Source organism: Telmatherina bonti, assembly GCF_933228915.1.
Source record: "Telmatherina bonti genome assembly, chromosome: 12".
Classification (NCBI taxonomy): domain Eukaryota; kingdom Metazoa; phylum Chordata; class Actinopteri; order Atheriniformes; family Telmatherinidae; genus Telmatherina; species Telmatherina bonti.
Genome location: NC_136610.1, coordinates 23,177,579 through 23,199,035, shown reverse-complemented (window position 1 = coordinate 23,199,035; position 21,457 = coordinate 23,177,579). Strand labels below are relative to the sequence as shown.

The 21,457-nt window shown below is 38.4% G+C and overlaps 4 protein-coding genes across 5 annotated transcripts; 2 read left to right on the top strand and 2 right to left on the bottom strand.

Annotated features, from left to right (window-relative positions):
* Nucleotides 1-535: 535 nt before the first annotated feature.
* trpt1 (tRNA phosphotransferase 1) lies at nucleotides 536-3,959 on the bottom strand. Its single transcript, XM_079249983.1, has 7 exons — nucleotides 3,695-3,959; nucleotides 3,413-3,494; nucleotides 2,375-2,544; nucleotides 1,879-2,056; nucleotides 980-1,036; nucleotides 774-884; nucleotides 536-671 (listed from the first exon to the last, which is right to left on the bottom strand). The coding sequence occupies exons 1-7, from the start codon at nucleotides 3,764-3,766 to the stop codon at nucleotides 649-651; spliced, it is 693 nt and encodes a 230-aa protein (XP_079106109.1). The 5' UTR covers nucleotides 3,767-3,959; the 3' UTR covers nucleotides 536-648.
* A 76-nt stretch (nucleotides 3,960-4,035) lies between these two features.
* zbtb3 (zinc finger and BTB domain containing 3) lies at nucleotides 4,036-9,555 on the top strand. 2 transcript variants are annotated; one of them, XM_079250317.1, is made up of 4 exons: nucleotides 4,036-4,088; nucleotides 4,410-4,561; nucleotides 4,896-5,716; nucleotides 6,200-9,555. In XM_079250317.1, the coding sequence occupies exons 3-4, from the start codon at nucleotides 4,899-4,901 to the stop codon at nucleotides 7,275-7,277; spliced, it is 1,896 nt and encodes a 631-aa protein (XP_079106443.1). In that variant the 5' UTR covers nucleotides 4,036-4,088; nucleotides 4,410-4,561; nucleotides 4,896-4,898; the 3' UTR covers nucleotides 7,278-9,555. The 2 variants fall into 2 exon arrangements, with proteins under 2 accessions (XP_079106443.1, XP_079106444.1); XM_079250318.1 differs by lacking the exon at nucleotides 4,036-4,088 and having other exon boundaries at nucleotides 4,330-4,561.
* Nucleotides 9,556-9,729: 174 nt separating this feature from the next.
* rnaseh2c (ribonuclease H2, subunit C) lies at nucleotides 9,730-13,305 on the bottom strand. The gene is made up of 5 exons (XM_079250501.1): nucleotides 13,251-13,305; nucleotides 12,614-12,775; nucleotides 12,182-12,294; nucleotides 11,924-12,043; nucleotides 9,730-10,992 (listed from the first exon to the last, which is right to left on the bottom strand). The coding sequence occupies exons 2-5, from the start codon at nucleotides 12,765-12,767 to the stop codon at nucleotides 10,969-10,971; spliced, it is 411 nt and encodes a 136-aa protein (XP_079106627.1). The 5' UTR covers nucleotides 12,768-12,775; nucleotides 13,251-13,305; the 3' UTR covers nucleotides 9,730-10,968.
* A 2,557-nt stretch (nucleotides 13,306-15,862) lies between these two features.
* Nucleotides 15,863-20,489, top strand: LOC306763313 (seipin-like; the record flags this gene model as incomplete). Its single annotated transcript, XM_079250096.1, has 10 exons — nucleotides 15,863-15,934; nucleotides 16,943-17,198; nucleotides 17,322-17,400; nucleotides 17,491-17,631; nucleotides 17,735-17,770; nucleotides 18,518-18,652; nucleotides 18,810-18,907; nucleotides 19,905-20,034; nucleotides 20,123-20,201; nucleotides 20,344-20,489. The coding sequence occupies exons 2-10, from the start codon at nucleotides 16,948-16,950 to the stop codon at nucleotides 20,487-20,489; spliced, it is 1,095 nt and encodes a 364-aa protein (XP_079106222.1). The 5' UTR covers nucleotides 15,863-15,934; nucleotides 16,943-16,947.
* Nucleotides 20,490-21,457: the final 968 nt, after the last annotated feature.

Below are 21,457 nucleotides of genomic sequence, written 5' to 3'. Positions count from 1 at the left end.
ATATTACACAAAATTCCTAGAATAATGGAAAATTCACTTAAATAAAACAAAAATCAACAACTCACTTCTATTTTTTTCCCTTAACCTTCCTGATTGTCACAGATGTTGGATTTTTTTGTTTAAGGAAGCACCCAACCAATTATCTCCCTTCACAGATGCAGTGTGTGTTTGCGAGTGTTTCCATATCTTAGAAGAAACTGTCAAAATTGTCCGTTAAACCACAGTGTCTATATCCTCTGCCTTCCCACACTTAGTTATGTGACAAGCCACACACAGAGCATGTCTCAATCATATATTTAAACCAATGTCTAAATAACTAATATCTAAAAACATCTAAGTGCATGCAATTTTTTATTTAGCACTAACAATAAGTGAGGAAAGTAAAACCGTTTATATTTAAACAAAATATGCAATCATCTGATTGAATTTTCACACGAATATTCAGTCTCTGTTCAATGAAAATAGACGAATTCAAAGTTTATTTGTCCCATTTAGGGTCATTTCTGAACTGAGTCCTCTAGTGATGATCAAATGTACAGACAAGGATGTTGATGCAAAACAACTGTTACCAAGGTAACGAAGATAAACCGTGGGATGAAAGAATGGCCAGATGAGGTGATTAATGATGAACAGCATCCCCTGTGGCTGTTACTGCAGTGGCAGAACGCTCCCTGAAACACAGCACACAACTTAGCAAGTCTCAATTGGATATCAATAAACGTTTCAAAGGAGGAAAATTGCATTATTTCTTTTGTTTGTTTGTTGTTTCTTACGTGTAGGTTTCAGTCTGAGTGCTCGGATGAAGTATTTAGGGAGAAGTTTACCCTCGGTATCGCCTGCAGTTAGCAACACGCCGTTCTCTGACCAGAAGAATTCAATACCATCTGCAAAGTTGGATACACACATAAAACACATTGATTTCTACACATTCAAAATGGATGTGATGTATTGGACAGAAGCCATTAGCGGATAATCTTACCGGCAAGGGCTTTAGGAACATCAATAAACACAGCTAGATCACAGTTTTTCCTCATGCCTAGTAGAAAAAAGTAAAATAAAGGACACAGTTTGCAAAACTGCTATAAAATGTTCAACCTGGATGTTTATCTTAAAGGGGTGCTATTATGGCATTTCAAGTTTTCTGAGCTTTCTACAGAGTTACAGTGTTGTATCCTTATCAGACATGTGAACGGCACCGTTTTTATCACCTAAACGCATGTTTGAGTTTGAGTTTGAGTTCCAGCACACTCTCCGTTAGGTTTCCATGGCGACGAAAAACGCATAGTTTTAGAGAGTTTTTTCTACTTGGAAATCCTTGTGACGTCCCGGGGAATAAGGTTCGGTGATTGATTACCTTCTACTGGTTAACAAGGACATGTACAAATACATCAGGTGGGTGGAAAACGTGGGATAAAGTTATTTCCAACGATGGTTGGTGAGTTTACCAAAGAGAGACATCCTGCTGCATTCGTTGCTGTGGGTTGCTGTTTTCCACTTCGTTTTCAGGGTCTGATTCAGGTTCCAACATGTAGGGCTGTATGCTATGTGTTGACATTGTATTTTGTTTTTTTTTATTGAGTTCATATTAGCCTAATCCTTCTGTTTATGAGACGTTACAATGACGGTGAAAGCAGGTGCGGTGCGCGCTCCCGATGTAGTGCAGTGGCGGGAGGCGGGGCTTAATGCGGAAGAGTCTCAATCCACTCGTTTTGCCCACAGGCTGATCTGACAGCCTACGGAGAGGGTTGGTCTGAAGTAAATAAAGTGATTTGTGTCAATAACTTGATCAATCCCAGCCCTCCTGGTCTCAGAAATAAAAATAAATTAGCCTGAAATGCACATAATAGTTCCACTTTAAGGCTTAAAAGCAGAGCTCACCACTGATGACGCCATCCTCCCCTGGCAGGCCTGATGCCAGGTGGATGTGGGTCCTCTGCATGCGGCTTATGCCCTGCTGTTGAATGGAGCTCCAGTTGCGCAGGTAAGAGCCGTGCACAGCCTCAGCAGGGCAGTCTGGAGAACCAGCCAGGACTGGTTTCAGTTCCAGATCTGAAACCTGACCAGCAGTTTGATTTTGATGCATCTGATGTTAGTTGACATGCTAACCTTCCGCTATATTACTACACATATTACTACACAGTCACTTTGTAAGTTGGTCTATTTATATTTTTCTTTAAGTTGGTTGCAAAAGAACAGTGTGTTTGCATTTGTTTGAACTGTGTAACAACATGTTACAACTTGGACCTAGTTATATGTTATATGCTTTGGATAATTCAAATATAAAATGATTCACATTAATGCTTTGTGACCTTATTACATGTCCTCTTTGTTATAATTTGGAAAATATATCTGCGATGGCTGCTTCTCTGCTTACCTGTACTGAATGACCCTGATTGGCCCGAATTTGCAATCGTCCTTCCTTGGGATGAGGACGCAGCTTAAAGCGCTGTTTTTCATTTGTGGTCACAACTCTTTCAACATCCTCCAATGTGTATGAGCGGAACTGTGGGTGAGCCAGGAGATCTTCAACAAACAGGAAGCCATCTGTGGTGATGAAAACTGTTATGGTTATGGTCACATCTTCAGAGTTGTTTTTTCCTCAGGTACATCTGACGGAAAAAAAAGAAAATTCTGAGGTTTTACGTATCATGACATGAAAGGTCCTGCAATGTATTCATTAGACCATCTCAGTCATTAGACTTTCATTATGGCATGAATTTGTATTTGTATTTTGTAAAATCTTGTATTGATGATGGGAGAGTCTGATCACAGCGCAAAGCATTCTCCACCACATCCTAAATACTCCCAATGGGGTTCATGTCTGAACTCTGGTGGCTGATCCATGTGTGAAAATGATGTTTCATGTTTCCTGATCTACTCTTTAACAAGTTACGCCTGATTAATCTTGACATGTTTATCTTGGAATTTGCCCACCAGGAAAGAAAAAAACTCCATCAATAACTTGGTTTTAGCCTTATTCAGGCTGTCAGTGGACCTGATTCTTTGGGATCATAATGTCGCTAACAAACTGCAACAACCACCTGCATCATAGCACTACCTCCACTGACTTGTACAGTACGTAGGCAAGACAGCTGCATCACTTCATCTGCCTCTCTCCTTACCCTGATGCACCATCACTCTGGAACCGGGTAAAACTTCACTCACCACACCACATGACCTTCATTAGTTGCTCCAATAATTAAATTAAAGGCCTTTCCCCAGTTAACCTCACTGATGAATGGGTTTCTTATGGCAAAAAGCTACAAGCAATTCCACAAGCAACTCAACTGGACTCAGTTTTTTGTGTCCTGATATTTATAACTTTATGATTTCTTTTGTTGTTGTTTTTCACATGATGAACAATGTTAAGATGTGTGGACCAAAGACCAGAGGAATGTACGGAGTATCTCACCTGCGCCCATTTCAAGACCCATCTGACTGGCTCCATGACGCAATACATAAGACATGGATTTGGACAGACGGACATCTCTGCTCTGCGGATGGAGAAGGCACCACTTGAAACTTGCGCTCTCACACTCAGCTCTATTTATAGCTCTTTTAAATATAGTTTCAAGAAATCACTACGACTAATCAGACGTCTGCCTCACAGCCACCACAACAAGCTGTCTAGTGTCAAAAGTAATTAAACTGACAAAACGCGCCTTGATCCCAAGCAATAGGGCTTGAATCTCACGTTTTCATCACGATTTCCTCTCCTTGACCCTCCTCCTTTTCCTTCTCTTCTTCCTCCTCTTGCACTGTCCATTAAAGTACAGGTAGTTCGATTCAAACCTTTTCCCACAGCTTTTTAAATATGTTATTGATTGAATTAAGTCTAATTCTTCTTTAAATATATATCCGTCTTTAAATATATTGGCAAAACAATCTAAAGATGTTAATTTTAAGAATGGTAACACCGATCTTGTTATCGGAAGATTTCGGTCGACAAGCTTGCTTCCACTTCCTTTCCCTTCTACCTATCGGCTTGTAGGTGGCAGTGTGGGTAGCGAGGACCCAGGAACCTGGCACCACAGAGGAAAAGCTGCCTGAATCCTGGAAGAAAACATACGTTTGCGGTCTGAGTGCAGGTAAGGAAATTACTCCACGCATTTATGGGAAAATACGAGCCATTTTGAGCTGCAAGTGGTGATTCCTGTGTCAGTAACATACGATCTAAACACACACATCCAGCTACTGAACGGCGGCTGTTGGAGCTACGGAAACAAGAATTGAACTCAAACGCTGTGCTAATATAGCTAACTTCTGCTAGCATAGTTGAGCTACGACTTTAGGCTTTTACTGTTGGGCAACGTGGGTCTTTAAATTTATGATTATATGCTGTGGTTGAAACTTGTTTCTTTCGCACCTGCATGACCTACTTTGTTTCTTATGTAACGTAACTTGATAAGGTTCGGCGCTTTAGCGAACGCTTTGCAAGCGGACCGACGATTTCAGGCTGGTCACCATGGAGACACAATGTGGATTACGTTAAAGCAGGACGACCGTTTCAAGACTCAACTATCCATCAGCAACCTCAAAGAGGACCCTCACTGTGCTTTACGTACGTTTTTTTCTACTTTTTATTCCTGTGATTTTTTTTTTTTTTTTTTTTAAATTTTATTTCAACAACCTTTTTTTTTTTTTTTTTTTAAAATAAGTTTATCACAGCTAAAATAGCTGAACGCAAACGCTTGTTATCCCTCAAATGTGTAAAACTGCCCTGCTTCACATGCTTAATATTAAATAAGTCCGCAATAAAATCAGTGTTATTTACCTTCAATATGTAATATTCTATATTAGTTGTGCTTTTTATTCCATTTCTGTTTTATATAAATGCATCCCCTTAACGGTATCCCATATTCAATTTTAAAAAGTTTATCTTTTCTGTTGGTCAGGTTATGGAGTTTCCCCAGCATTCCCAGCAGCTGCTGTCAGCTCTGCGTTCCCAGCGCCAGCGTGGCTTCCTCTGTGACTGCACTGTGTTGGTTGGTTCATCCCGTTTCCTGGCTCACCGGGCTGTTTTAGCCTCATGTTCGCCTTTCTTCCACATGTTTTACTCAGACTCTCCAGGAGTAAATAGCAGCAACTGCTCTGTCACACTCGACAGTGATATTGTCACATCTGCTGCATTTGCCTTACTCTTGGACTTTGTCTATGAAGGTGTGCTGCAGCTGGAAAAGTCTCCTCCGTTGGAGGACATATTGGCTGCCGCAAGCTTTCTTCACATGAATGAAGTGGTGAGAGTGTGCAAGAAGCGACTGCAAAGACGAGGACCTGTAGCGGAAGCAGACAGCACACGGTCTGAAGAGGCCAGTGGATTGAGACAAGGGTCAGAGATGTTGGCAGAGAGTGACAGTGGAAATGAGTCCATCATTGCCATGTCAGGAGATCACTTAAATCCAGTCTCCATAACAGTGCCGCTTTTATCAGTATCCCAAGCGGCAGAAGGGGATCAGTTGGAGTTCGTGAAGTCTGAGCAAAGGACTAGTGGGGGTTCATCAGAGGTACGAGTTCAGACTCCTTTGAGTCCTGACCTTGCTGATACCACCCAGCCAGGCATGGATATCCCTCTTATACCCGCAGGTGGGGAGCTCATGCAGGGTCTCATTGCAGGCCAGTCTAACTCCACCTCTGGAGGTTTCGCCAGGTTGGGGAGTGGTGGACAGGGAGAAGGATCAGCTCTCTGCAGTCCGTGTAGTACAACAGAGACATACAGGTACAGGTCTGATGCTGATTTCATACTGTTTTATTCAGATAACAAATATACAGAATAAAATCTGTTGTATTGTTTAATAGTTTTTTTTTAACTAACATTTTTGATAAGTGGTGTATGTTTATGAAAAAGAGAATAATCACAACTAAAAACTTTTTAAAATGATCAGCGGTCTAAGCAGAATAAACATTGGTAAAGATTAGCATTGTGTAAAAGTTATTTGCAATTAGACAATGGCATTGCCTTTTAAGACAGTTTTCTTGTTTTTATGCAATTGGCAACTTTATACTGATTTGGATATGAAGTAAAATCTGATTTCTCACATCTTTTACATAAAAATGGCTAATATTTAAATGAAAAAATATTGGGAAATTTATTTTTTAATACTAGGTTAATCTGTGAAATGATGAACATTGTTAGAGTTGCACCTGAGAGACGGTTTTGATCTTTTTTTTTTTTTTTTTTTCTTTTTTTTTTTCCCACCAGCCACAGCAGTAGTCAGCAACCCTCCTCATCTTCTTCATCCTCCCTGGGCTCGGTGAGCCAGGCTGGTGGCCGCTCGGTTGTTGCTCTTAGCCAATCAGAATCCCACCTCTCTGCCAGCTCCCATCAAGACAAACCCAGATCCACTCATGATACCTTTGTTGGAAGCCCTTCAGAGACGGACCACAGAGATACGCAGGTCAGAGGACAGCAGATGGTCATGTTAATCCAAGCACCAAGTGTAACCTCAAAGCCACAAACAAAACCAAGACGCTCAGCACTCCAGCGTGCACCTCCGCAACTCCAAATTCAGAACCCCATTTCACTCCAACACCAGAGTTCTGACTTGCACCATTCTCCTCTGATCCAAAGCATTCAAGTACCAGAGGATGCTGGAGATTTACCTACAAGAAGAAAAGAAAGAGCTCATCCACTTGTGGGTAGAGTAAGGACAACCGAGGATGGGGAGATTGTGAAAGTTAAACTCGAGGCAATTGTTATTTCCGATGAAGAGCTCGAGGAAAAAGAGGAAAGCAGGGAAGGAGAACCAGTGATGGAAGTGGAAGATGAGTTTGAGGATGACATCCAGGAAGAGGAGCTAAGTGGCCCTCAGTTCCTCTCTTCCCATCCACAGGGCCTCTTACAAATCACCTCCCATTCAAGTGACTACTCCTTTCCCCTCTCTCCCTCATCCTCCTCTTCTGGTGCTGGACCGTCTTCCCAGGACACTTCCTCCTTCACAGGCTCCCTCATTACTCCGTCCACATCCCACCAGCATTCAGATCATCTGTCCTACTTCCAGGACCTCCAGGACTCTATGGGGAACTTTGTTGAGGATGTCCCGACGTGTGGGGTATGTGGAAAGACTTTTTCATGCACATACACTCTAAGGCGCCACGCCATTGTGCACACACGTGAACGCCCTTATGAGTGCCGCTACTGCTACCGGAGCTACACACAATCAGGTGATTTATACAGACACATTCGCAAAGCTCATGACCACACTCTGCCTGCCAAACGCAGTAAGGCAGACTCCGATCCTCCCCTGCCACCACAACTACCCCCACCTGCTCAAAGCTAACAAGCTAAAACACTTTTACATATAAACACACTTTTCATTTTAACTGAAGATCTTAAGTTTTGGTGGGGGGTGGGTGTCAACATTTTAAAAAATGTTGTTTTTACATTTGCCTAAAGCCAATGAGATGCTCCACAACAAGTGAAATGTTGCATTTCCTTTAGACATATTGGATATTCATTCCGGAAAACAACCATTAAATTCCTTCCGATCTCTGTTTAGCATGCTTTAAACATTTCAGCAACTTGCTCACGCATCTGTCAACAAATTATGAAAAACCATTTCATTATTTGTTTCCATTTATATATAATGTAAAAGAAAATGTCCTAAAAACCAGTTATAACACAGAAATGATTAACGTAAAAATTTCAAGTTAACCTGTATAAATCAAACTTCAGGAGCTCCATGGAACATTTGATTTACCCTTTGAGATGAGACTTAAAATTATTGACTGTTTTGTAAAATACAGATTGCCGTATGTTCACCACTGTTTCCAAAATGGTTAGCATATTGTGAGTAACGTGAATTAAAAAGAAAATTAAATGATTTGTAAATCTTTTAATACCCCACCTAACTGATATAAGAAAAAATGCTATTGATCTGATGTTTCATTTATTTGAAATGTAAAATACCTACTAAAACGCCTCCAGTCCTTCATTTCATCTGTCACAGCTACTTCTAGTTGGAAGAATCAAATTTGATTTTCTCAAATTCAGTGTCTTTACATTTTCTGTCTTATTAGGGTCCGAGCCATACGAAGGATGGCAGGAGCCTATTGTTGTTGTTACACTTATAGTTTGTATTTTGAAATGTAAACACTGCCTGTGCCAACTTAATGGTCACTAGGGATGCAACGATACCGATATCAGTATTGGTATCGGCTCAATACCAAGCGTGTGTACTCGTACTTGGTATTAATAAAAGTGTACGATACCACAACCAATACCCGATACCACACTAGTCAAGCTAGCGCAGATGTGTTTGAAGACATGCTTCAGACGTGTTTTAAAAGAAGTAAATGCCTTGAATGTTAAAATGTGACATTTTTTGTTATACTGAAAGCGAGATCTTCCTTTCAAAACCACATGTATAGATGTATTAAGGTAAAATGTGCCAAATCAAAATAAAACTTGTTGAAATTGTTAGCTCTGTAATGTTATTATATTTGTATTGGTGAGGTAACTTCAGAAAAGATGGATAATTTATTACAACCTAATGAAATATTGCACAGTTGTAACAGCAATAATTACCATAGTCACAATAATGTTCACATTAACAGATTTGGTATTGGCAAATATTGGTATTGGCAAATATTCAAATTTCAGATATCGGATTGGATCGGAACTCCCAAAAAGTGGATCGGTGCATCCCTAATGGTCACCACAACTGCTTAATACTTAATACAGTGACATTTGATGTATGTTTCTAAATGAGACTTAGTTTCAGTGGAGGCATTGGGAAAATAAAACAAAAATTAAACCGAATGACCAAAAATGTCCTGTTTTAAAAATGAAATTTCTACCAGTTGTGCTGGCTATCAAGTAAAACCATTATGCTCTCTGTGTATTAGTGTTTATCTTTAATGTGACACCATGCAGGTTTTATTGTCTGCTGAACACATTCAAACATAGATGAACACTTGCAGAGTGAACATCTGGGTCCATATTTATCAAGTGTCTGTGCCAGTTTTGTCCTAAGTGCTGAGAATTTGTGGAATTTAGTCCTACTCTCAAACTTTAGAATAAATGCTGTTTATCAACTTTCTCAAGTCTATGAATTACTCCTCTAAATATTTGAGACCTCCAGAAGTATCCTGAGTGGCTAGGAGTTGGCTGTAGACGGCACAGATGCCGGACCGGGAGCGGAAGGATGTTTTGGCATTATTAGACAGCGGACATCTGATCGAACAGTATCGTTTAGACAGAGCGGGTAGAATCTATGATCTGGATTTATAAGGGACGTCCTCTCACCATTAAGGTTAGAGGTGCCACCCAAACTTAAAAAAAAATGGGACCACGTTTTGTTATAACGTTATGGTTTTATTTTAAAAACATTAAACTTCTTACATTATCTTGATAAATATTATTATAGAAACATGAAACACAAAGTGTTGTATGCTGATGTTGCTGCAACCTGGAATGACTGAAAATGGAAATGCAGTCTGGTTTATCATTTTTCTCAAAGCTCCACCATGACAGTGTTTCCTATGAAGGACAACTTAATCCTGTTTGGTCAATTAGACATTTTCTCTGATTTAATGCATAAAAACTTTTATTGAAATAAGTTTGTTTTTTACAATAAACTATTCCATTATAGGGTGATAAAGGTCCAGTGACATCTCAATGCTTTTACCCATCTGTAAACACATGCAAAACTATAAAACTAATTTTTTTTTTTTTTTAAAAAGGACATTTTTTTTCATTGCCAATTTCTATCTATTTATCTATCTATCACATTACATTAATTATTGTAAAAATATACACTTTCATTGTCCTTTTAACAATTCGCTGAGACGTCTTTATAAAATATTTCCATATCTCCAGATAAATGGTCCCATTCAGCGATTAATCTCTTCAGACTTGGAAGACATCTAAAACTCCATTTACGGCACTGTCGTAACCCCTCTCTTACGACTGACACTGAAGATTCAGTCTTACATGTCAATAAAAATGTGAGACACTTGATAAATAACTTCCAAGTGCAGCTTTTAATGAGTTGGTGTTGGTTTTGGTTTTTTTTACTCTACAAAACTCTCAAGTGTTCTGAGGATTAATTCTAAAAAGTTTGATGAATATGGCGCCTGACTGTGGCTTGATATTCATTCACCAAACTTGCATGTTTCTTGTTGATGTAGTCAGTCTCCTACAACGGTAAACCTGATCGGATACTTGTGCCATTGTTCTACTCTTTTAATATTGCAAACATATTACACTTTAGAGTTGTAATTTGACATATTTGTCATGATTAGTACAACTGAACATTCTTACATAACATGTTGTAGTGAGAAATAGTTCATCTGTATGAATATGTGTACTCGAGTGAGGGAACATTATTGTGCTATGCCAGCAAAAATTAATTTAATTGCTGTACCATTGTTTTTTACTGAATAAAACCAATAAAGATTTTCTTTTGTGGCGCCTGGTTTCAACTAAGCTAAGTTGGAATAGCTTAACACTGCTGGTATTGCTCTTTTGGGAATATTTTGCAAAGGTCAAGTTTCTTTTTCTATTGGTGGGGGACATAAATTTGAACTTTGAAAGTGACTTTGACCTTTTAAAGCTTTGGGATTTTCTTTTTCACACTGTTTTACATGTTTTGGCACAATTTCTGTACAGTAATGTGTGTTTCCATTACCACACGAGCTGTGTTAAAGTTGCATATACATAAGAGACAAAACAGTAATAGAAAGTGTTCCATGGTTGCGTGTGTCCAAAGTTCAACATTTACCTTGTGAATAAAGTGTCCAATGAAGATTTGTGAATAGGGTTGTGTGTGGGTGGATCACACAATAAACTTTAAAATATCAGTTTTTTTTCCCTCTTTATGTAGAAAAGAACATAAATATCTAAACAATATTTTGTATTTCAGTGATCTGCAACAACATCACAGCTTAACATCTTATTGTTGATGCATTTCTCTGGTAACATGCTGATGTGACATCAGTGTGCTTTCTCTTAACAGGATGTTCTGGGGGTCAGTCTTCTATTGGTCCATGAATCTGAAAAGACAAAACATGGCGCCTAACTAACAAAACTATTCACTTTTACTTTAGTATTTTAAATCTTAAGCTTGATTGCAAAATTTGAGAACAGGCATAAAAAAACCTTTTCACAATGTGGCCAAATACTGCTGCATGTGAGGAGCTTCCAATTCTGATGTTGATTTTATATTTGACATGCATAAATCCTTGAATTACTTATGATGAATCAGATTTTCTGTTGTTCTTGAGTTTATTATACTATCAGACTCAATCATTCCTTTTTTGCTGTCCTCACAAAACATCGCTCATAAATGTTTAAAACTAGTTGCTGTTATGATGGGATTCTGTTCAGACTGTAAATATATAATGAATGCAGTAATTTGCAAATATTACAAAACCATATTTTATTATTCCAGTTGAAACTAAGACAGTTTACAATTTCCTGTTAAATATAACACAATGAACAACCAATATAAAGTTAGAACAAAAGTATCATCAGATTGGAAAATTAATTGGATCAAATCAAAGACAACTGGAGAAGCAGAGCAAATATTAAACTATATCCATTCTCTTAACTACAACAACTTGTTTTTCCTTTAACAGCCTGCTATAATTTCCTATTATTGATCTGAAACTCAAACCTTTAATAATAATAATAATAATAAAAAAGTCCTAAACTGAGATGGCTTCTTAAAACAAACAAAACAGGTTTGACTGGTTAAGTTGTCACCATGGTCCAAATAAGGTTGCACATATGCAAATCTGGTACTGATCAAGCTGACAAGCTTAAATGTCATGAACAACAAAAAAATAAAATTATGTAATGATTTTTCCATAGCTTTTTTTGTCCTACTATAAATCTTACTTGTATCTCTATAATACTACAAAAAACAGATTAAACTCGCCTTTTATTTAAAACATTTTTACTTCAGCTGTGAAAATATCTTACCGCCTCAGCCAGTTCAGGCCAATCCATTGACATCACCACAGTATCATCTGAATTTGGATGAGTTTCCAGGTTCCAGTAGGTCAGCTCGTCAAACACAGAAGACACAGTGACTGTTCTGTCCTGTGGTGACAAAAATCTTACTAATGAAACTGCACATCTCATTTTATACTTTGTGGAGTCAGTGCTATCATTGGTTTGATCTAAATCTTCACTCAGTTTTTTCTTTTTTTTTAATCATGACAGCCAAGTTGGGTTTACCTCTTGATCAGAACCAGGCTTGTGGATCTCTTTAAGCACCAGGCCTGTGTAACCTTGAGGACAGCTGATCTCCTGCCCTACTAATCCACGTCCTCTAAATGACACCGTCTTCTCTGCACAAAAAAAAAAGATTAATTTTAGATTTATCGTCATTGAACCCAGTTGAATTAGTGAAGTGAAGGTTTAATGCCAGATACAAGTCCTACAGCATTCATGATGAAAGTAATTGAAATCACCACCATAGCATTTATTGAAAAATAAAGGAGGAAGCAAATGACTAAACTAGCCCACGGAGATGCTGTTTATGTTAACATGCTGTTGAAACAAACAAGAGATCCCTTGTATCTTTAACTATAAGTGGTCCAGTAAGTATTAGCTCTAGCCTGTCTGATCAAGAGGATTCCCTCGCAGATTAAGTTATCTTCGGTGTACCTTGTTTGTGATTCTTTGTAGTAGCACTGAAGTATTCTGAGACCTTGGCTGGTCCATTGTGTTCAATCTCACACGGCATTAGGTGGACTGAAGCTCGTTTTGCTTGCCCCACTGAAGACACACGAAGATGAGTAACACTAGTGTTGCATGACATCCTGCTGCCTGAGGAAAGAAGGCAACAAAAAAGTTAATTGATCTGTCTTTTTTTTTTTTTTTTTTTTTACTTAATAGCATTTACTTGCTGTGTGCCTCACTTTCTAAGTCACTGTATTTGTAGATTTTTTTCTTTTTTTTTTTTCCAGCTAAAGCAGCTAGACACCCGTAAACATTCAAAATAACAATTTGTTGTCTTACAATAGCTTTTCCAGTAAACGGAAACCATTACTTTCTCACACAGACTTGTAACAAGACTGTATTATAACATTATGCACTTTTTCAGTTGTACATTTGAGGAAAATATTGACATGAACTCTTCTGGATTTAATGCTCGTCATGAAGAACTTGATAATGGGTTTTTCTTGAAAAAAAAATGAATATGCATTGGCAGTAAAATACTTTGTAATCACAGCGTGTGTATTCAGTTGTCTGTAAATGTGATCATAAATGTAGTGAACGACTACAGTTGCTATAACTTTACCTTTCAGCTGTTTTCCAACCCGCTAAGAAAACATGAAAAAAACAGATATTTTCCGGTTTGGGCCAGTCGCAGTGTCTGATTGGACAAAAGTCTCTTCTTCTACGCTGATAGATATTTTGGCGGGATTTTGCAGCTTTGTCTCCCTCTGGTGTAGATAGATAGATAGGCTTTGTGATAAAAAAAAAAAAACCAAAAAACTCTTTTATCTGAGAAGTTATTCTGCAAAGCTTTGACACAGTTAATGAGTTAAAGCATAATGCAACGCACTCCTTATAGCTTCCAGGCTGTGGTGAAATATAAGTGTGAACTATAAACTAGAATCAAGAGATTGCATTTACCAACAAATCACTCCAGACTTAGTTTAGTAGTTAATGTTATTTGTCTCTTTGTGTGTTTGTCTTTTCTTTTTAGCAACAAACTACTTTTAAAAAAAAAAACACACACATTAACTATGATGCAAAACCTCTTTCCAGATACTTTTCTGATAAAAGGCCCTGACAGTGATTTTCACTCTTGCCTTGGACTTGTGTTGCAGCCGGTAGCATGGGTTGGCATTATAATGTTAGAGGGAAAACTGAATTGAATTAAATTTATATATATTGTGGAATCAAACATATAATTTTAAAATAAATAAACAAATGAATAAATAAATAAAGATTTACATTGTTTCAACAAGTTTACTCCACAAAGTTAACAACAGGCTACTTGTGAGTTGTACTTTTGTCCTAAACTTAACAGTCTTTGGATGTCTGTGGTTGGACTTCAGAAAAGCAGTAGATACGGTCAAGTGAAGAATCACACAGAATTAAGATTTTCTTCTTGGAAGAATATAGTCAAATTCCCAGAATAAAAAATGAAAGACTTCTTTCTGAACATTAAAATCCTTAACAAACTGTGGTACTAGCCAAAGGCAGTGTTACTAAATACTGAGCATGTGGGGGGCCCAAACATTTGCTTGAGGATCTTTTTCTTTTTTTGTAATTTGTAAACCATACAAACTGAAGATAAAAGTACAAATGTTAAATTTATAAATTTAGGTTATCTTAATCTAATTTCATAGGAATAGGATTCTAGTCAAACTATCATCTCTCATTAAAATGAATTAAAATTAACTTTATTCTACAGGTAGGCAGTACAAGCACCCTCAATATTTTCTCAGGCCCTTAACTTTTGATGTTATTAAAGTCCCACCCTACTTTTATATAACTAAATATATGTGCTCCTTAAAATGGAACATTTTTTAACTTCTTGTCATTAAAAGCTGGGAGTTGGAAGTTAAGGGCAGCTAGCCAGACAGGTCAGTCAGAGCTAATAGCAGCTAGCACCACTGGTTCAAATATGTAAATTTACCATAAGATTATGTTATTCTTTCATCTTTTAGCAAGGATAAGGCCCAGGCCTGTCTGCTTATTGCCAGTAATAGATTGATTGTTCATTTTGCCAAGCAAAGTGGCCCTTGCCCCCATTAGCCCCCTGCTAACTTCTGTTTGTAGCTCAAACTAGCTTCTCATTTCCTAACAGCTTAAGCAAAAAATCTGTAAAATACCACACTGCAAGCTGTCAAGAAGGGTTGTTCGGCCTTGTCTTTCTAAGACTGTGGGTGGTGCTTTGCATATTCAAAGCTGAACTCTTACGCTACAGTATCAATGGCTGATTTAGCTAATGACATAGCTGTCTTGTTTTTTTCACCATCAGACAGAGCCATGTGTGTGTTTATAATTTTTAAGCTTCAGCCTCATCCTGCTTTGAGTTAAATTAATTTTCTCACTTGATTGTTACAATAAAGGATCATAATTAACTGTAATATACAGATCTGAGATTAGCTCATTATGGTGGACTGTTTAGCCTGAAGTAACATGACTGTATGTCATTCTTGTGTTATCTTCTTCCATCCATTTCTGTCCCACACCCACGGTATCAAACCACAGTATCAAAACTGACAAAACATACAAACAAATCTAAAAGAAATGTAGGTGTTTATTTGTAAAACACCTCTGATAGATTATCTTTTTATTTTAAGTAGGTAGGGGTGTCCAAAGTCGGTCTTTAAGGGCTGCTGTCCTGCAGATTTTTTATGTATCCCTGTTCCAACACATCTGCCCACCGTTAAATGCATCCAACAGCCAATGAAGTTCTGCACAATGAGGGATTCGCTTGAGTCAAGTGTTTTGAAGCAGGGAAACATGGAAAACCTACAGGATTGTGGCCCTCGAGGACTGAAGCTGGACACTCCTCAATAGATGGTCTAAATGTATTGGACTAAATGAAACTTTTAAGGTACAAAAATAAAAAACTTTTGGCTAAACTTTGAAGTAAACAAAAGTAAAATAAACACTCACTATGCAAAAGTTTAAACCTCAATATTTAATCTGACATTTTTCCAGTTGTAGCAAATGTGTAGTTGTACCGCATATCTTGTTATTCATTTTAAATGAAGCGTTTTACTGTAACTCTCAATCTTCATCCTTGCTGTCACTGTCATGTTCAAGAACCTTTTCCCAATTGGTAAAAAGCATCTCTCTTCTTGTGGGATGGACTAAATTCTGTCCAATGGCAGCCACTGAGACGTCGATGATAAGACACTGGAGAAGGATCCTTTTCACATTTCACCAAGACCAGTCTGGACTAAGAGACCTCAGGGAGAGATTTCCCAACATCTCATAATCGGCCAACAGAAACCAGGGGTGAGTTTTTAAAGCAAGACTGAGCACAGTTAAAGGAACTTGCAAATACAGGTAATAAGTTAAAATGCTCTCTTCTAACTTTTAGTTAAAATACTTTAGTATTCCTTCACTGTAGTTTATATCAGTGTGTCTGTTGATGGCGTAATTACAAGCAGCTTGATATTAAAGGTCTATTAATCTCTCTCCCTATTAAATATAGAAATATGATTTAACACAGGCTGCACGGTGGCATGGTGGTTAGCACTGTGGCCTCACACCAGGAAGGTTGCTGGTTTGATCCTTGGCTTATGCAAGGTTTGGACAGTGACCTTTCTGTGTGGAGTTTGCATGTTCTCCTTGTGTATGCGTGGGTTCTCTCCAGGTACTCCGGCTTCCTCCCACTGTCCAAAGACATGCATGTTAGGTTAATTGGTCACTCTAAATTGCCCATAGGAGCGTATGAGTGGTTGTCTGTCTCTGTGTGGCCCTGCAATGGACTGGTGAGCTGTCCAGGGTGTACCCTGCCTTTCCCCTAAAGACTGCTGAGATAGGCTCCAGCTTCCACGGGACCCTTCATTGGTAGGATAATGAATAAATGAATAATTTAACACAAGAGATCACTGGGACAAAACTGTGTTTCTGCTTTTGTTTTTGGACACATACACAAAGTCAGTCTAGCAGCTGACTATTAACACAGTTTGGAGTCATCTGATATGAAAGGCCTCTGCTTGTGACTGTGATTGGACTCAGTGGTTTTGCACATCCCAGAATTTTAATTGTAGAAATTTGTGTCCTTAAGTCATTACATCATATGCCACACTGAGTGGAGGGGTCTGTAAGAAATGCTGTGTCTGAGTTTATTCTAAGAAAATCTGTACCAGAGATCTTCTCATGCAACATTTCAGTCTGACTAATGTGAAGCAACCATTAAATTGATCACTATGTGCCTTTAAGCAATTTCAGTGTAATCTCTTTTGACTTGTTTTTCCAAATGTTTTGTTGCAGTCATTTTTTTAAATCATTTTTTAGATTTAATGGACCAAAAAAGTCACCTTCCTTCAGAAGACTTTGGCGAAACCTCAGTCATCATTGGTCAGGCCCTGTTCAAGCTCCAAGATGCTGCTGCCACACTGTTTTTACGGGTCCGTTTGAGACTAGCACAGAGCTTCACCGTCTTTTCTACCATCCTTCTGCTCCTCTGGATTGCTGCTTTTTTGTATGGCAGCTTCTACTATTCTTATATGCCCAGGGCAACCTTTTCTACACCTGTCTACTATTACTACAGGTGTGTACATTTAATTCCGTGCTGATGGAGAATGAACGATATGGACACTTTATGTTATAATCACTCCATATTTCGCTTTGATTCTTGTCTATCATGTTCTTTTTTTGGTTTTTGTTCATACAGGACTGATTGTGAATCTCCTTCTTCTTTCTCTTGTTCTTATCCTGTGGCCAATGTCTCTCTGATGAGAGACAAAAAGCATGTGGGTATTTATATAAGTCACTGCCTACCATATGATTGTCTTTGTGTACTAACAACTATTCAATTTGTCATTTCATTATTCTATATGCAGGTACTGACATTCGGCCAGGTCTATCGGCTTTCTTTGCAGCTGGAGATGCCTGAATCTCCGACCAACCAAGACTTGGGGATGTTTATGATCAAGACAACCTGTTATTCACAGCATGGACAAGTTGCAGCCTCCGCTCGCTCTGTAAGCTGTACTTTCCTGGGTGGCCACACACAAACAGACACAAATATATTTATTCAAACATATAGCTAATATTTATCATGATTCACATTGATGTGTTTTGCAGGCAAGACAACTGCTGAAGGCCTCCAGCTCTCGCTTTGTGAGTACAGTGCTGACGCATGATAACATTTTAATCACACAGCCAGATTAGAGCTGCTTATGCTTGTGCAGAGTTCCGCTGCAACAGAAGGTGAACTCAGTGTTCAGGTGACTCAGAACACAAGAGAAACACACATGCAGACTGATTTTAAACAGTGCATGTGAGCTGATAAAACACAAAAAAATAGAACCAATCCTGTTTTTTGTTAGGAAACCAAAATGAAAGTTAAACACATATTTTAAAGCCTGCATCACACGCCATATAAAAGAGCTGTTAATATAAATATATTTTATTTAGCTGAAATAAATGACAAGATTTATCTCATTGCTTCAAACTTAAAATAAATATCAAATAGATTCTGAGCTGAGTGTGGTGCTTCTAGTAGGATGAGGGCAAGGGGGGAAATTTAATTTAATTTAATTTAATTTAATTTTAATTTTTACATTTTTGTCAAACTTCTCTTTTTCTTCTACTTCTTCTTTTAAGATATTTTAGTTTTTCTTTCTTGGTAAATGTTTAACTTGCTCTTCTGAGTCCAGCAATTAGTTTAAGATTACATCTATAAATGAGGTTCAAAGCTTTTATCCAAAGCAACATTTATATGTAATCATATGCAATATGTATTGCATATGTTATCAGTAAGTGATATTGAAGTTGAAGCTTCCCCATTCATGAACACACCAATCTTTTTTTTTTTTAAAAATACGTCATGCCATCACAGAAAGCATCTTGTTCTGTTGTGTTTAGGGCATGCTGCGATACCGCTCAGACCTGCTGAAGACTCTGGGAACACTGCTCTTCCTCCCGTTCTTCCTGACTGGAGCAGCCGAGGAGAAACAAGTGGTGGAGGTGGAGCTCTTCTCAGAGTACATAGACGATCCTGTAAGTTTTGGCAGAGAAATTTAATCCCAAGGTGAAAAAGTAGGATGAGACAACTGATCAGAAACAAGAAGCTTCATTCTGGCTAAGCTGATGGGAAACAAATTCTGTATAAAAGGAGAAAATTTAAGCCAACATGATTTTTTTTCTCTTTGTTCAGTATGCCCCTTCAGTCATGGCTTTTATTGAGATTCTGTCCAACAACGTCCAGATCTACGCATCTCATCTGTACATCCACGCACATTTCACTGGCTTACGGTGAGATTTATTGACTGATCATATCTGCACATAGTTTTCACTCTTGAGGCCCTGCACTCTGTCCACTTCTCGGGGGCCAGCACCGAGCGGGGCCAGCATCTGCCACCACCTGTGCCTCATGGCCTTGAGGCAAGCTGGTCTTTTCTGTGGTGGGCTGGCTTGTTATTTGTGCCCTGGGGTGGCAGCTGGTCTCCTGGGTCCTGGGGGCCCCTTGTCTTTCTCTGCAAGGGCCTGGCTGCATTTGCACAAGCACCGGTCACTAATCATGCCTGTAATCTTGCCCCCACATTTACCAACCTGCATGCTGATAAAGTCACTGTTTTGTATTGTGGGTTTAAACACAAACAACCACAGTCATGCTGATGGGTTTTTTCGCCATGTGCTGATCTGTTTGTTGTGTTTATTTATATTAGCATCAAAGCAAGGCACTTCAAATATGCCAATGGTTATCTTAATTTTAGGGGTAATGTTTTACAAAAAAGAAGCTGGAGTCACCACCTGTTGGACAAATCACCCTGGAAATCTTTTCAGCACAAGTGTCTAATCCAGGGTGTTCAAAGTTGGCCCCCCAAGGGCCGCTGTCTTGCAGGTTTTTTTTATGTATCCCCGTTCCAACACACCTGGCTTCTGCTAAATGCATCCAACAGCTAATGAACTTCTGCACAATACTGATTCATTTGAGTCAGGTGTGCTGAAGATGTGACAAATGGAAAAGGTACAGGATTGTGGACTGATTGCTGGACACGCCTAAATTTTTAAAAGTTGGTTCACGTCATCATCTTTGGGAGCATTACACTGCCTTGTCAGTCAGAAACAGTCGAACTAATAAAAAACAAAACAAAACAGGGAAGCTTCGCTCTTTCACAAAGAATGAAGGGGATGTTCACTCCCCCCTATACACCCACATCTTTTTTTTCTTTTTTAAGATCAAAACAGAGCCTTTGTTATCTTAACAAAATGTTGCCTTTTCTTTTCTTTGTATGTGTCCTCTCATCAGATACTTACTGTTCCAGTTCCCTATTATATCAGCCCTTGTGGGAGTGTCAAGTAACTTCATCTTCCTTAGCTTCCTCTTCATCCTAAGCTACACAAGGCAGCTGTTGAGGGTGGGGGAGAAACCAGACAAGGTGAGATGCGAGACCCATCACTGCAGGTAGTTCTCAGTAAGGGCTTCACACCTACATGAATAATCTGAGTTTTATGTTTTTTTTACAGTTCACTAGAGGTAGACAGTCAGTCGAGATAGAGGAGATCACAAACAGCTATCCACATAAAGAAAAGGATGTTGGTGCAGGTAGAAAAAACACAAACTTGCACAGTTTTATTGTTAATGTTAATGCTGGAAATCACAAATATTTGAATCAGTCACTTAGTAAGGATGATGTTACTGACTCATATTAAATGTAGAGTAAATTTAAGTATAAACTCTTCAACAGGTACTGGACAGCTGATGGAGCCTGAGCAGACAGACCATACTGATCCAGACAGGGAAGAGCCCAGTTCACACACTGGCAACAACATGGAGATGCAGAATGGAGATACACTGGTTGAAGGCAACATGAATGAGTCGGGGGCAGCCTGAGACCTTCAATAAAAGGAGACAAATTGGGCAAATTGATTCTGATAAGTGTCTGAGATGAAGGGATGAGGATGTAATGTTGGTTTTTGGTTCATAATGTTTTAGAAAGTGCGCGTCATGTATTCTGTACTCTGCCCTTGATGTTGCTTCAACTTTAATGTCCTCTTCATCACTTTTAAAAATGTGATATTGTCGCATATTTTATTAGTTTACACTTCATTGATATGACTGGATTCTGCAACCCAACAAAAAGCTACAGCTGTTAAGTAGCTATGTTGTATATCCATTTGATGATATGATACAGTTTAAGTATGATTAAAACCAAAGCACCACAGAAAAAATATCTCAAAACTGAGTTTATTTAATAATGTTTTTCCCCTGGGTTTTGTACTTCAATATATCTTTTTGCCCTTCCCCTTAGTTTTATTTGTTCTGCATCTAAATTTTTTAATGCATTTGAAAGTATTAACATTTAAGCACACACTTGGCCTAAAGCAACTTCAAATGTCACTAGAAATCTTCAATAAAAATTATTAAAACATTAACTTAATATTTTTGTCACTGTTGATCAGTTCTGCACATCAACATGGAGAAAGTTCACTTTTCTTTGTTTGGAGCAGCTTCAGTGTTGACACAAGAAGGATTGTGTCATATAAACATGTCACATTACTTTCTGCTATAATTCCTCTTGTAATTAAGTCTGGATTTTGGCTTAAAGTTTGTTTAGTAGAACAACTTGTTTGTTTGGGTTCATGGTCCTTCAGCATGACCCACTTCCTCTTGAAACTTAGTTTGTGGACAGATATTCTCACATTTTCCTCTAATTCAGTTCAAAATGAACTTTTTTTCTATGATAAGAAGCCATCCTCACCCAAAAGTTTTCTTTCTTTCAAATTTATAGCATTTGGGACAAGTACACCCATATTGTATATCAAGATGTTCAATGATGATTGACTGGAGTTTCCATCAGT

What these genes read in the sequence shown, in the direction of transcription:
- trpt1 (XM_079249983.1), bottom strand. Translation starts at nt 3,766, where the DNA reads ATGGACAGTGCAAGAGGAGGAAGAAGAGAAGGAAAAGGAGGAGGGTCA. An exon ending in GGAGGATGGCGTCATCAGTG is followed by an intron (nt 1,037 to 1,878) that starts GTGAGCTCTGCT and finishes TTTTTCTACTAG; the next exon opens with GCATGAGGAAAAACTGTGAT. An exon ending in TGTTCCTAAAGCCCTTGCCG is followed by an intron (nt 885 to 979) that starts GTAAGATTATCC and finishes CCAACTTTGCAG; the next exon opens with ATGGTATTGAATTCTTCTGG.
- rnaseh2c (XM_079250501.1), bottom strand. Translation starts at nt 12,767, where the DNA reads ATGTCATGCAACACTAGTGTTACTCATCTTCGTGTGTCTTCAGTGGGG. An exon ending in AGCCTGGTTCTGATCAAGAG is followed by an intron (nt 12,044 to 12,181) that starts GTAAACCCAACT and finishes TTGTCACCACAG; the next exon opens with GACAGAACAGTCACTGTGTC. An exon ending in GGCCTGAACTGGCTGAGGCG is followed by an intron (nt 10,993 to 11,923) that starts GTAAGATATTTT and finishes TTGTCTTTTCAG; the next exon opens with ATTCATGGACCAATAGAAGA.
- zbtb3 (XM_079250317.1), top strand. Translation starts at nt 4,899, where the DNA reads ATGGAGTTTCCCCAGCATTCCCAGCAGCTGCTGTCAGCTCTGCGTTCC. An exon ending in AGTACAACAGAGACATACAG is followed by an intron (nt 5,717 to 6,199) that starts GTACAGGTCTGA and finishes TTTTCCCACCAG; the next exon opens with CCACAGCAGTAGTCAGCAAC.